General features: G+C 40.6%; 1 protein-coding gene across 1 annotated transcript; it reads right to left on the minus strand.

Annotated features, from left to right (window-relative positions):
- Positions 1-298: 298 nt before the first annotated feature.
- On the minus strand, positions 299-1,255 carry LOC306668937 (olfactory receptor-like protein OLF3; the record flags this gene model as incomplete). The annotated part of the gene is made up of 1 exon (XM_079152654.1): positions 299-1,255. The coding sequence occupies one exon, from the start codon at positions 1,253-1,255 to the stop codon at positions 299-301; it is 957 nt and encodes a 318-aa protein (XP_079008780.1).
- Between the last annotated feature and the right edge of the window lie 14,376 nt (positions 1,256-15,631).

Consider the following 15,631-nt stretch of genomic DNA (forward strand, 5'->3'; position numbering starts at 1 on the left):
TCACAATTAGAAACAATATGACAAATCAAAAAGGTGAGTCACATCTCAGGCCATGGGGATGGAGACTGAGAGAGGGAGGTGAGTCCAAGACCAGCATGCTTATCTCCGCTGACCACCCTGCTGTGACAGAATGCTCCCACATCCCACACCCAACACGCGCTCAGCCTCCCACATAACACACCAGTACGCGTTACGTCATCTGCTTCCTGGTTGCCAGGGCAATGCAGCTGATGCCTGTCACATGGAGTTGGGTGGGGAGAACAGAGGTGAAGCTCTCTTCTCCAGTGATGCGCCTGAGTCATCGCCTTGCCAGTTTTGACGTTATCCCTGAAAACTGTCCTAATAGTTTCTGCCAGGCACCCTTCACCTCCTTATTCCGTAGACTATAAATCATGGGGTTCAGCATGGGTATCATGGTGGCATAGAAGAGAGAGATCAGCTTCTCCTGAAGGACAGAGGGACTGGAGTGGGGTTGGGTGTAGGTGAAAATGGTAGTACCATAGCATAAGGTGACCACAGTGAGGTGAGAGGCACAGGTGTGGAAGGCTTTCCTCCTTCCCTGTGTGGACTGGATCTTCAGGATGGTGGAGATGATCTGGATGTAGGACAAGAGGACCAGGAAGAAGGGCGTCATAAGCAGCACTATGCTAGAAACCACGATGGCAACTTCATTGGAGGAGGTGTCCACGCAGGCCAGCCTGACCACAGCTAGAATTTCACAGGATATGTGATCAATATACTTGTTTGTGCACATGGGCAGCTGGAACGTGATGGTGGTCTGCATGAGAGAGTTGATGGAGCCACTGACCCAGGACGCGAGGGCCAACCGAGTGCACAGTCCCCCATGCATGATGACTGAGTACCGCAGGGGGTCACACACTGCCACATAGCGGTCATAGGCCATCACTGCCAGCAGAACAAACTCAATCCCACCCAAGGCCAGGGAGAAAAATAACTGGGCAACACAGCTCAGGAATGGGATGCCTTTGTGTTCCGCGAGGAAGTGTACCAGCAGCTGAGGGACGATGCTTGTGGCATAAGACACATCCACCAGGGAGAGGTTGGTGAGGAAGAAGTACATGGGAGTGTGGAGCCGGCCGTCCAGTCGGATCAGGAGAACAATGAGGAAGTTCCCCAGCACTGTCACCAGGTACATGGCCAAGAGCAGGACAAAGAGGGAGACTTGAGTGTCCCAGTCACTGGACAGTCCGAGGAGGATAAATTCACTCACCCACGTCTGGTTATCCCGTTCCATTTAAAAATGTATTTTTAATCAGCAGAAAGAAGGAAGAATAAGAGGAAGGAACTGAATAGCTTGGATAACTTCAAAATACATCTCGTATACAGGGTGAGTCTGTAGATCGTTCATCAGACCCAGATAAAAAGCTGATTCCAAAATGCTGGATATCTACTGTTCCAGAGAGACAGGTCAATGACTTAAGAAGGACATATCTCATCTCAGGGGGTCAGTTAAAGCTTAGAGGTAATATGGTGGAGTTTTAACAATTCTATATCTTCATCAGTTGCCTTCATTTTACTGGAGTGTAAAAAATAAGAGAGAAGAGCAGAGAAGGGAGACAGTAGGGAGAGAGGGCAGAGACAGAGGATCCAGGACAGACTAGCCTCTGAGCTGAAGGGGAAACCGTCAACACTGCAACTCTCTTGCCTGATGAAGAGCAAACCCAAGGAAGTATTTCCAGAAATGCCATCTCATTCATCTTCACAGAGCCGGGCACCATCTTTAGACTCTTCCCTCATGTCTTCCTCCAAACCTGATGCCATGGAAATTACAATTTTATTGACATCATTTTCATGCACAAACAAAATCTTTGTCAAAGAGTTTACAAAGTTAAATGTATTGTGGAAAGAAGAATTTTTATCTGATCCACAATCTAGTTCTATTCTATAAATAATTTAATTTTACAAATTGTAGTAATTATCATACTGTGTTTTATGCTAAAATATGTTACAAAAAGAGGATGTTTGCTGTTCATTCTTTACTATGTTTCACTGATGAATGAGCTGATTACTTTTAAGCAATGGAAATTGTTATTTACTTACTAGGCTATTGTCTTGATTTCACAAGGTTAATATTTATGTAAGCCTTTTTATGCACACATGGAGTTCCTTGAAGGACTCACAGTAAATAAGTAAGATGGAAATATGAGCCTTTTGAAGCCAAATGAAGGAGCCATCTGGGTAATTTTGACACACCTTCATATGGCACTGGGCTCACCGTCCAGTTCAGTACTTTTGCTGCCTGTTCTTAAGCATGGAGAATGGACTGGGGGCCAGAGAGGGTGCTTCCCTCCTAATCCCTCCTATCAGGCACCAGAGCTTAGTCTTTTCAGCTGTGCTTAACTCCCCAAGCCTCCATTTTCCAATGACGTCAATTAACTAACAGAAAACTGTGAATGATTTGCTCCGTTTGCCTATACAATCAAGACAATCAGAGCCTCTCAGCCCAGGGCTGCGCAGGCAGCTGAGGACCAAAGCCCTGCTCCACAGTCCGCAGACAGTGCCGCTGAGCTCCTGTTCCTGGGCACATGTGACGTGGGACCACTTCTCAGCAAGGGCCCAGCTCCAGCTCCGTTCCCTGTTTGCCAGCATCTAAGCTGCTCCAATAAACAGTGAAATCCTGTTTTACCTATTTGGGGTTCTCTATTCTCTTACTCAACAAACTGAAAGCATTCCTCTCCATGTATATTTTGAGATATTTCTGTCTCCTCAAAAGTGAAAAATTGAAGCTGCACTTTCAGAACACAGAACTAAAGAGCAACATAGCTGTGGTTCGTCTCGTTGGACATGAGCACGTGAAGGAAGGACTCCCTCTTGCCTGCATTTTGCAAATTGAGCTGAAGGCAGGGACAGATGAATGGAACAGAGCATCTGCCTACGTATGGCCTGTGCAATTGAAATGCTTCATGAAAAGAATTTCTCCTTAAGTCTCTGACACTAATGCCTGACATGTGTGTTTATGTTGAGAATTGTTCTTTTTACGAAATGTTCCAAAATAAAATAATACAAAATAGAAGGTTGGTGATAGGAAGTACCAAACCCACTGTGGACTCGCAGAGCAGCCTGTACTGACCCTGACAATGAGTCACCTGTAAGCAGAACGTGAGAGCGTCAGGTGTGAGTGACATAAAAACTGCCATGAAAGTCAGGAATGGAGCATGGGCAGTAAAGTCAAATATTTTCAGTAAAGACATTAACTTTGTTCCTACTTTAACACCTCTACTTTAAAGCCTTCTCCCTTTATCCAGCAATTATTAGCTGCAGCAACTATCAAGCCTCAAATGTTCTCTCAAAGACAAAAAGAAAAAAAGTATTCAGATTCCTCCCACAACTCTTTCCATGACACAATACACCTAATTTAAAATTAAATTTCAATCAACCAAAATCCTTTTTAAATAAACAAAATCTATGGATTCCATAGCAACTCTTACACTTTCATTATTATAAAAATTCAGTCAATATTTTAACAAAGCAAATATTATTTCTAAAGCTGTTCTACTTGATAAATTCACACTATTCATTTTCCTATTTCTTCAACGATCTACTACCTTATAGCATCTTTAGCTGGAAATATACATCACACCAACAAGATGAGTGAGGAATTCATACAATCACGCAGGCTGAGGTTAGAACCCGGATTGGCTTTCACCTGGATGGGGAAGATAAAATTTGACTGTAGACATCTTGCCTCCCTTTCTCTGAGTCTCTCTTCAAACCCTTCATCTATGAGCCTGATGACTTCATGCCATTCTCACTTCTCCACACCAGGTCCTGCCTTCCAGTGATGTGGCCCTTGCTCTAAATTGCCCTTCCTCTTGTCCTCTTCTAAGGAATGCCAAGGATGTCACAATCTGGAGCCATGTTATAGGCAGATTTCTAATGCTCATTCTCAGGCAGCGATTTGGCATGATTGCTGTCAGCATCTGGTACTTTGGAATCATGGAGTTGGGCATCATTTGACAAGTCTACAACTGTTTTCTCAAATCCGAAGAGTCAATCGCCCACTTAGAAGTCTCATTTATGTCCAGCTCCCACACCTCTGCAGAATGCCTTCCAGGAAAGGTACAGCCTGAAATGACAAGATGACCTCTCTACGTGACCACTCCTTCAGCCTCGTACCACACCTCCCCGTATCCCTGCTCCAGTGGAAATGATGAGACGCTGAAGATGCATGAGCTACTGTTCACCAAGAGAAAGATGCAAGATGAACCCAAAGGCATCGGAACCAAACATGACCAGGACTGTTCACCATGGTGTTCCCACATGGACAGGGCTATCATGTGTCATCTCTGCAAAGTTTGTTCTTTTCCTTTTGTTGTTGTTTTGGTTTGTTTGTTTTGTTTTGTTTTGTCTTGTTTTGTTGCATTTTTTGTTTGTTTGTTTTCTTTTTGGTACTAGGGATTAAAGCTAAAGGTGCTTTACCACTGAACTGTATACCCAGTCCTTCCTCCCTCCCTCCCTCCCTCCCTCCTTTCTTTCTTTCTTTCTTTCTTTCTTTCTTTCTTTCTTTCTTTCTTTCTTTCTTTCTTTCTTTCTTTCTTTCTTTCTTTCTTTCTTTCTTTCTTTCTTTCTCTCTTCACTTATTTTAAATCAGGGTCTGGCTAAGTGGTTGAGTGTCTGGCCAAGTTACTGACAGGGCCTTGCACTTGCCATCCTCAGCCTCCTGAGTCACTGGGACTTCAGCCAGCACCTCTGTGCCCTGCTCTGGAGATGTCTTCCATGCTGATGTCCCCATTGTTCTTGCACCTGTTTTTAGTTACACTTAGTTTCCTTTGCTGCTCTATGGGCCAACACTCAAAAATACTCAATCACCTTTGCAAGGAAGGAAGTCACCAGGGTTTGGTCCCTAAATGTCATATTCCTTCCCAATGGTCAATTCCACATTTCATTACCCTACCCCAGTGAGCACATAGCACATTTAAAACTATCTGACAGCATCTTTTATTTCTATTGGCTACCTTCTTCCATAAGTTATGATGTCTTTATCCCCACATTAGAAAAAAAGTGTGTTTGATGTTTTGAAAAATATGAGGTATGTACAGTATAAAAAGGTTTCTCAATGTCTATCTTCTGAAATAGTTCACAAAAATAATCCTTTCCACTCCCCATGTCAATTCAAAGCATGCGTGATTGGACACCTTGAATCAGGCTTGAAAATCCAAACTACAATGTGGTAAGGCTTGAGGGGAGCACATTACCTGAATTGTAGAGACAATACCCTGTATCACTATGTAGATTATGTCCTATAATAAGGGAGGAAATGTCAAAAGATGTGTGTGAGGGGGATTTTGTTTGTGCATCATCTTCTATAACACTCCATTGAGTCTTGATCATATCCAGCCTCCGTGTTGGAGACCTCCGCAATCTTAGCAGGAATAAGAGAGTCCTAAATTCAGGAGCACAGCACATGCAGCTATGACACACAGCTTACGCTTACTTTTCTTTGATGTTGGTCAGATAAACAGAACTTACCTTTACATAGCAGAGCTCTCAATGGAAATGGCACTTCCATTTAGGGAAAGATTCACGGGCCCTGTGCTGAACCTGTGGTTATCTACACTGACTGCATCCAACACAGGCAGGAGAGTCTCCACCATCCCAACATGTGGACCCCGAGGACCCCAGGGCCACGTAGGAGGGAGAGATGTAAACGTGACTCTATGGTCTCAGACAACTGCACTTTTTCTTCTAAGTCTCACGTCTACTTTCTCTCTGGATGAAGTTGCCTGACTTTTCACATGATTTGAGTCCAATTACAGAGACTCAGATTCTCAAACAGGTACAAAAGTCTAATGTACATTTGTGGTTCATTTTACCATGATTTTATTCCACAAATTCTCACATTCTTTACATCTCTTGCTCCCTGTATCTATTTTTTTTTTTTCGGTACAATGTTTGTACAAGGTTACATACCACATTACTAAAACATATTGAAGAGAAATAAGGGGATATCAGGGAACCAACCCTGACAGAAGAGTCAGGAGAACTCAATTCTAATATCAATTCATATTTATAATACTGTATGATTTTAGCAATCCTTTTAGTCATTTTGCATTTTAATTAATTCTCTTGATATAAAAGTAAACACACTTTTATATACAATCTCAGGGAAATAATTGATAAGAGACTTTAAAGCCATTAACAATTTATCTTTACTGAAAATGCAATATATTCCTACTACATGTTCATAAATATCAATCCCTCACTAAATGATTTATTAACCTAGTATTCTCTCTATGAAAGCGATGCAGAATTCATGTATCATGTCTCTAATTTTTAATCAATGATTATTCTCTTTCCCAGACCTCTGTTTCACTCTTTCTCTCTGCCAGTATTACAGTTTAGAATTGACACACTCAAATACCGAAAATGCACCTAAGCCTCCAGGCTCTGAAAAGCAGAATTATCTTACTGAATTGACTGTAAGGTAATTACCCTATGTGGTAATAAGAACCCAGTATTCATAGTTCATGCCTCTAATCCAAAATTCCTAATCAAATGGGTCCAAGTTCTGACCTTCTATAAACTCCTGTGTACACCTACCCTCTTTAATACTCCCAGTAAGAATTTTCAGTTATTAATTGGTGCCTGGTAATGGAAGTGTCTCCATCCTTCTAGGATTGCTTTCCATAGCGTCTCCCTCTAATGAAGGGCTGGACCATGGAGACAAAACGTCCCACTCCTCCTGGGTTTCACGGTTCAGAAGTCACCTGGGACTACTTTCAAGAAACTCCTGGGAGGAGGTTCATAGCTGCTCCCAAACAGGTTCAGACAGGGCAGGAACAGTGCGTGGAAGTGGCTGTACTGGCAAGGTGGAGCTCACCTATCCCTTTGGGATTGGAGTCTTAATTGCTGTCACAACTCTCAAATCTCAGCGGCATGGCTAGCATGCTGCCCTTCCTCTCCCTGTGCAAGGTGGTTCTTCACCTCTCTGCACTCCCAAAGTCCACTGCAGCCTTAGGTCATTCTAAAATCACAGAAGCCAGCTTTGTAACATCTGGGGATGCTCTGCTGTATCCCTTGATGTCTGTTTTCTAGTGAGGACCAAATGGGACTGAATCCATAAAAGTTGAAAAGAAAATTTCCTCTTCATCTATCTCCAAGTTGCCCTTCCTTCTTTTGAAGACACGAGTGTTATGTTCTTTTCCGCCAAGATATGTGCAAAGAATTCAATGGTCTGCTGAGAACTTTGCGATGTGGTGTGTAATCATTACATGTCTCACATTATTATTTAAGCTCCAAAATTATTGCATTTTGTAGAAAGTTTGAAGACTCTTAATAAAATGCACAAAAGGACAGTCTTAGTATCTACAGGGAAAAAATGGAGAAAAGCAGAGAGTCATTCAAAATAATGCAAAACAGATTAGCTCTGTCTACCTTTTCAATTTTGTAATATATATGAAGGGACTCAAAGCAATTTTAAAAGAATAGTCACATTGCCATTCTCTGGCACAGTTTTCGTGCCTCACACAACCATATGTGAATCATTTGTCCTTTTATTTATTCACTTCCAAGTTGCAGTGAAAGCACCATTACCTATATCTTCTCCTGTGTCCAACAGTCCATCTATCACTCCAATACTCACTCAACCATATTCTCATCTATCTCTCCATCACCCACATCTTGCATTCCATCACCCACTTGCCAACTCATTTATTTTCTTAATATCCATTAATTCTCTGCCACATCATCTGTACTCAACCAAGGTACCATCTATCTTCTCTCCACTAACTTAATCATGTTACTTATGACTTCAGATATTATAGAGCTCAGTGTCTTTGAGAAAGTGTCTGGAATATTCCAGATAATAAAAAGGGAAAGTAGAGGTTCTTCCCAGTCTTCATCTCAAACAATTATAGAGTTGAAAGACTTGGTTGGATATTTTCCCTGGAGCAAGCTGGCAAAATTCCATAATAGGGAGGGCTGAATCACAATATTCATATGTTTGCATTGCTACTTTTTTTTCTCCACTCATCTGCAGGCAAAAAAGTCAACTCCTAAATTTTAAGCTTTTAATAAGGGCCCTACAGCCTTCTCTGTCATTTTTACTCAAAACCTTGGGAAAATCTTCCTTCTCATTAAATCTCTACCATTCAACTCCTGCATTGAAATATCTCTGAGATATGTCCTTCCTTTCCATTATTAATATTAATTACCTCTATTATTTTAGTATTTTGTTCTTAAGGATCAAATAATTCAGTGCATTTCAAAGTGCTCTAGATTTCATTCAACCCAGACTTACTGAAATAGAAAGAACACAGATAGAGTCCAGGAAACTGTTCTGAGGAGTCTTTCCAGGGTTTCTGATGGAACAAAATGTGAGAACTTCTTGAGCAATTTGTTCTATAGAACACACTGAAATCCATCTTTCGGTACAATACTTTCTTCTAAAATTACTCAGTTCACAAAAAGTTGATCTAAAGTGTTCAATGACCCTAATATCAAAGCTCTACTCAACTAAGTACTAAGCGTCAAAGTCAACCATAGTCAAAGTTTTGGACTATTTCTCTCCCATATGAGCCCCCATTCACCCCCACAATTCCTGTTTTCTCCAAATAGGAGTTGCTGTGTCTTCAGCACAAGAAGATCATCTCATAGGTAGCTACCCAGAAATTGAGTTAGTTTCTTCAAGAACCAATTGTGGGACTGATTTCAAAATGGTGGAGTAGGTCTAGGCGACATCTTTGACTCCTGCACAGCCCAGAAGCAGTGAAAGAACAGTTGACTAGAGGGGCGGGTGATAGAGCAAACACTCTAAATCTCAATAGTGGACGGCTTTAGACTTGAAGAGGATTAGAATTTGGTTCTTGGAGGAGAAAAATGAGGAAAGAATTCTTTGGTTCCCAACCAGAGTGGGCCTGGGGGAAAGGGGTAACAACGAGAGAAAGAGAGAGAGGAAAACTCCTCAAGTTTACTTCCTTAACAACAGGTGTAAAGAAAAGCAGACCAAGTTACAATTGGACAGGAGCGGCAAAGACCATGAGGATGATCACACAACTGAGTCAATATTGTTGGCAGAAAACTATGCGAGGCAGGGCTGCCATTTTGTAGAGTCCACATTTAGCATCCCTAGAAGACATCAAGTCAATACAGCTTTTCCCCATCACAGAGAGTAACAAGTAACACAAGAAATGCCTCTGAAATGGGTTTTCTCAATAATCCATCTAGAAGGAAACTGCAAATGGATCCCTGCTAGTTGAAAGTTACCCAAAATCCATCCCCTTCATCATAGGCCAGGGCAGTGGAATGTAGTTCACCCCAGTGCAAGTCACTCCCTGGGAGTGCTAACCCCAACCTGGGGCTCCTCACATTTTCCGCAGGAGCTCAGGGGAACACAGACCAAATGACACACTACCCCTGTAAAGCCCTGCAAAGCCCCAGAGATCTGCAGCATCAAGGGTTGTGGTTTCTTTGCCAAAGACTGCCCACACAGAGCCTGCATGCATTATGGTTTCAGACAACCATGAAGCACTTTGATAGGGTCACTATTGATACCAGTGATGAGAATCAGGGCTGAGTCCCATTTCTCTCATGCGAAGATTGAACACCTGAGAAATGCCAAGGCAGGCGTAGAAAGCAAGTTTTATTTAAAGAATAGAACAGAGATAGGTTTCTCCAAAGAGAAGGTGTACCAGAGTTGGGTGTCTGAGGAAATGGGGTGTCCTGCCCCTTTTATACATTCGAGATTTCCTTTGTTTGCATGCTATCTCCTCCCCCATTCTGCAGAGATGATTAGTGACCAAAAGGTGGAAATGAAGCCACCCAGGGGTACAGGCAGGAAGGGAGAGGCCCAAGGGGCATTCATTTATTAACAACTTTTTGTAAGGAGGAAAATTCCCTGGAAATAGGTTACCTTGGCAACAGGTGGGAGGGGAAGAGCTCTGGAGATATTAACAATCCATTCCCTTCCCATCAGCCCCCCATCTTTCTCACCCAATCACTCACAACCTACACTAACAGTCTTTCCCCCCACCTCCTGCAGGCTCACTATGATCAGGTCCAAGAAAAAGGGAGAGGACATTCACCCATGCATAGGAGCCAGCCACACACATCCCTTAGCCCTGCACCCTGGACTCAACAGAACCTGCCAGGAGATGCAATACCATCCAAACATGCAGACTTGGGCCCCTGAACTGATTAACAATCACCAGCTGGTGAGAGAACCTTAGCAACCAGGGAAGTGGTTCCTGTGTCCCAGTACTTCTCGGATGGTTCACAGCTGTAAGTCCCAGAGATGCCAGTTAATTTAATTATCATTCAGAGGTACAAACCCACAGAAGGTATTTCCTGAGGATAAGTCAAGCAACCAGCAGAAAACCCTGCACATATGCAATGCCGTGCAAGACACAACGGAGTTTACAAGAAGTATCCCACAGACTTCAGCCACTGCCCCGTGCTCTGAGATACAAGCCCGCCAACCTGTGACCTGTGCACTCCAGAGGCTGGCAGTCCTACTTCTCTCAGTTAGCTACCGTCCCTCTACCACAAATCACCACACCCAACACGCTCTGAAATACACATGGAAAGTCCATCCTCGAGTTCTTCAAGAGAGAGAGTATACAAGTCTGCATCCCATAGCAGAGAGTAACATGGCTGTTACATCACGGACAATTAGGGACCATCTCCTCGGGCCATGGGAAAGTTAGTAGGTACCTAGACACACCAAAGATTAGAGGGGTCCTCCTAGAATTGTACAAGAGATGAGCTGGTATTATCGCTACCTCCATGCTCAATGAAACTCAGAAGCAAACTCAAGGGACAGTGGTTATCCCCTTCAGTCTTTAATGATGATAAAATCCAAATAAGGAAGAGTCAGTAAGAAATCTCCCCCACCCCAGCATGTTCAGCATGGAATATCATAAGTAGCTTTAACGTCAGTTTTGGATTTTTTTGTTGTTGTTTTTCTTTTCGTTTTTTTTGTTTGTTTTTGCAGTGCTGGAGATTGAACCTAGGGCCTTCTGCTTGCAAGGCAAGCACAGTACCAACTGAGCTATAGCCCCAGCCCCTAATATCAGTTTTGAACTCACAAACAATACATTTCATTTTAAATCAATATTCCCTTATTATTTGATAGTTCTTCTCTCAATCCAATTAATTGTATTTCTTCCAATGTTTTCAAGTATTAACCAGAATCATTCTTTCTATATTTGCATTCCTAGCTCAAGTTTACACTTGCTCTTCATAGTGTCTCTTTGACTTCTTGCATTACCTCCTCCCATCTCAAATTCCTTCCCCCATCTTTTCTTCTTTTATCTTAGTTTCTATTATTTTTATCTCTTTTCTTTTATCTTTCTTTTATTTTGTCTGCCCATTTTTTTCTATTTTCACTTTTTTAACACCTATGCAGTTTAGTACTAATTTTACCCTTTAATAACTAATTTCTCAACCTATTTTAGAACATTATTCCAATTTTGGAATTTCCATTTAGAGAACATTTTCAATAAGTTTTTTTCCCCATAGGGCTTATTAGTACATAACTTTGCTCTGGAGTTATTGCAGTTAATGAGGTTTAGTAACTAGCTTAGGGTGGTGCTAGATGTTTGGCATTGCAGCAGGCGTACCTTCAGTGGAAGTATTAAGAGAAACAAATTCAATAATAGTTCCTTGAATAAAAGTAGAAGAGATAATCATCACAGAAGATGGGTAGAAATGCACACTATGAAAAAGTAAGAGAACAAGTCATCTCCAAAAACCCACATGACTTCAACAACTGATCCCATTGACACACCTGTGGAGGAAATAACAGATAAAGAATTTAGAAAGTTTATAGTTAAAATGTCCAACTTAAAGAAGTCTAACTTAAGAATGTCTAACTTAAAGAAGATGTAAGTATGAACTACAGGAGTGGGAGAACATATCAACAAAGAGATAGAAATTCTGAAAAAGAACCAAACAGAAATCCTGGAAATAAAAGACTCTAAATCAAATTAAAAATTGAGTTGAAAGCATCACCAATAGATTAGACCACATAGATGACAGCTTTTCAGGCTTCAAAGACAAAGTATATAATCTTGAAAATAAAGTTGACAATAAGAAAAGTTGTTAAAAGACCAAGGACAGAATATTCAAGAAATCTGGGATAACATTAAGAGAACAAATATGAGAAACACTGGCAGAGAAAGTGGCACTGAGATACAAAGTAAAGGAATGGGGAAACTTTTCAATGAAGTAATATCAGAAAAATTTCCAAACCTTTGAAATAAGATGGAAATCAAAGCACAAAAGGCATTTAGAACCCCAAATGGACAATATCAAAAGAAATCCTGTTTCATTATAATTACAATGCCTAATATACAGAATAAAGACATAATTTTTAAAGTTGCAAGAACAACATGTCATATTTATAGGTAAGCCAATTAGACTTTTAAATGATTTTCCAGTTCACACTCTAAAATCCGGAAGAACTTGGAATACCCTACACCTAGCCCTGAAAGATAATGGTATCAACCAAGATCACTATCTTCAACAAACCTATCTTTTAGAACTAAAGACAAAATCAAACTTTCCAAAAAGCATAAACTAAAAGAATCTATGGCTGCTAAGGCAGCACTACAAAAAGTAATTAATAAAATTTTACAGCAGAGCGAGCTGTCTGCTGAGTCAGGCTACCTATATCGCGGAGGTAGGTGGCAGCTATCCCACCCAGCCAGCAGGCCAAGGACAGATGTCATAACTGAGTGACCCTGCCTGACCCCTGCACCTTGGTCGGTGCCATCACTGGTTGGTCGCAGTCTCGGAGCCAGCTGAAGCGCGGTAGCAGGCGAGCACCCAACCCACCTGCCTTGCGGAGCTGGGCAGTGTGTAGCCAACCTGCCCAACCACCAGGCCAAAGACAGACACCATCACTGAACAACCCCACCCAACCACCATGCCGAGGTTTGTCCCCATCACAGAGTTAGCCACAGGCTGGTGTAAGCATTTTGAATTACTCCTGAGGGCATGGTCAGCATTATTGGAAGGGCAACTCCCTTCCTGAGACACCTACAGGAGGCTAGAGGACCTTTAACAAGACCCAGGAGCCAAAAAGAGGAGGTATTGAGAGACTCAGGACCAACTCACAGCCACCAGGAAATATAACCCACCTGAAGGCCTCCACCCCAAGAAGGCCAGCTTCCTAGTGGAGCACCACATTATCAAGTTCCTCCAAGACTTCAGGCTACTGAAGGCTAAGAGGTGAGTTACTGGAAATCTATGAGACAATACTAGTCAATAGAGGAAATCTACAATACCCCAGAGTTTCACTACTAGAGGGGTAGATACCTGAACAATATGAGAAAACAAGGGAAGAAAATGTCCCAAACAAACCTAGATGATATAGCAATAAAATCCAATGACAGCATGGCAGAAGAAATGTCAGAAAGGGAGTTCAGAATGCATATATCAAAATGATCAGGGAAGCAAACGAGGAGATGAAAGAGCAAAGGCAGGCATTGGAGGATGAGACGAAAGGGCAAATACAGGCATTGAATGATCACACCAATTGACAGTTAAAAGAGCAAATACAGGAAGCAAAAGATCACTTCAATAAAGAGTTAGAGATATTGAAAAAAAAAACAAACAGAAATCCTTGAAATGAAGGAAACAAAAAACCAAATTAAGAACTCCATAGGAAGCATAACCAATAGGATAGAACACCTGGAAGACAGAACCTCAGACATTGAGGACAAAATATTTAATCTTGAAAACAAAGTTGACCAAACAGAGAAGATGGTAAGAAATCATGAACAGAATCTACAAGAACTATGGGATATCATGAAAAGGCCAAATTTAAGAATTATCAGGATTAAGGAAGGTACAGAGAAACAAACCAAAGGAATGAACAATCTATTCAATGAAATAATATCAGAATTTCCCAAATCTGAAGAATGAAATGGAAATTCAAGTACAAAAGGCTTATAGGACCCCAAATACACAAAATTAAAATAGACCCACACCAAGGCATTTTATAATGAAAATACCTAACATACAAAATAAAGACAGAATTTTAAAGGCTGTGAGAGAAAAGAATCAAATTACATTCAGGGGGAAACCAATACAGATATTAGCAGATTTTTCAATCCAGACCCTAAAACATAGAAGGGCCTTGGACAACATTTTTCAAGCTCTGAAAGAAAATGGACACCAACCAAGAATCTTATACCCAGCATAACTTATCTTCAGATTTGACAATGAAATAAAATCCTTTCATGATAAAAAAAATGATAAAAGAATTTACAAAAAGAAAGACAGCAGTAGAGATAATTCTCAGCAAAATATTTCATGAGGAAGAGATGAAAAAAACAACGATGTAAATCAGCAAAGAGAGGAAATACCCTAAAGGAATAGCCAAATAGAGGAGAAACCAAGTCTTGTCAAAAAAAAAAAAAAATGAGCCAAATGACCGGGAATACAAATCATATCTCAACAATAACCCTGAATGTTAATGGCCTGAACTCATCAATCAAAAGACATAGACTGGCAGATTGGATTAAAAAGAAAGATCCCACAATTTGCTGCCTGCAAGAGACTAATCTCATAGAAAGAGATACCCACAGACTAAAGGTGAAAGGATGGAGAAAAACATACCATGCACACGGACTTAGCAAAAAAACCAGAGTATCCATCCTCATATCAGATAACGTGGACTTCAAGCCAAAGTTAGTCAGAAGGGATAAAGAAGAACATTTCATACTGCTTAAGGGAAGCATAAATCAGCAAGACATAACAATCATAAGTTTCTATGCCCCAAACAGTGGCTCATCCATATACGTCAAACAAATCCTTCTCAATGCCAGAAATCAAACAGACCACAACACATTAATACTAGGCGATTTTAACACACCACTCTCACCACTGGACAGATCTTCCAAACAAAAATTAAACAAAGAAACCATAGATCTCAAAAACACAATCAATAATTTAGACTTAATGGACATTTATAGAATATACCATACAACGAGGAGTGAATACACTTTTTTCTCAGCAGCACATGGATCCTTTTCTAAAATAAAACATATATTATGCCACAAAGCTACTGTTAGAAAATACAGGAAGATAGAAATAATACCTTGTATTCTATCAGATCATAATGGATTGAAATTAGAAATAAATGACAGATAAAAAACAGAAACTACTCCAACACCTGGAGATTAAATAATATGTTATTGTATGATGAATGGATAACAGAAGATATCAGGAAGGAAATTAAAAAATTCTTAGAGGTAAATGAGAACAAAGAAACAACATATCAAAATCTCTGGGACACTATGAAAGCAGATCTTAGAGGAAAATTTATTTCATGGAGCGCATTCAATAAAAGAAGAAAAAATCAACAAATAAATGACCTGCACTATGGCTCAAAGCCCTAGAAAAAGAACAGAGCAACACCAAAAGTAGTAGAACACAGGAAATAGTTAAAATCAGAACTGAAATCAATGAAATTGAAACAAAAGAAACAATAGAAAAAATTGACAAAATAAATAGTTGGTCTTAGAAAAAATAAACAAAATTGATAAACCCTTAGCCACCCTAACAAAGAAAAGAGAGAAAACCCAAATTACTAAAATTCATAATGAACAAGGAAATATCACAACAGACACAACTGAAATATAAAACATAATTAGAAGCTATTTTG

Source organism: Sciurus vulgaris, assembly GCF_902686455.1.
Source record: "Sciurus vulgaris genome assembly, chromosome: 8".
In the NCBI taxonomy this organism is placed as follows: domain Eukaryota; kingdom Metazoa; phylum Chordata; class Mammalia; order Rodentia; family Sciuridae; genus Sciurus; species Sciurus vulgaris.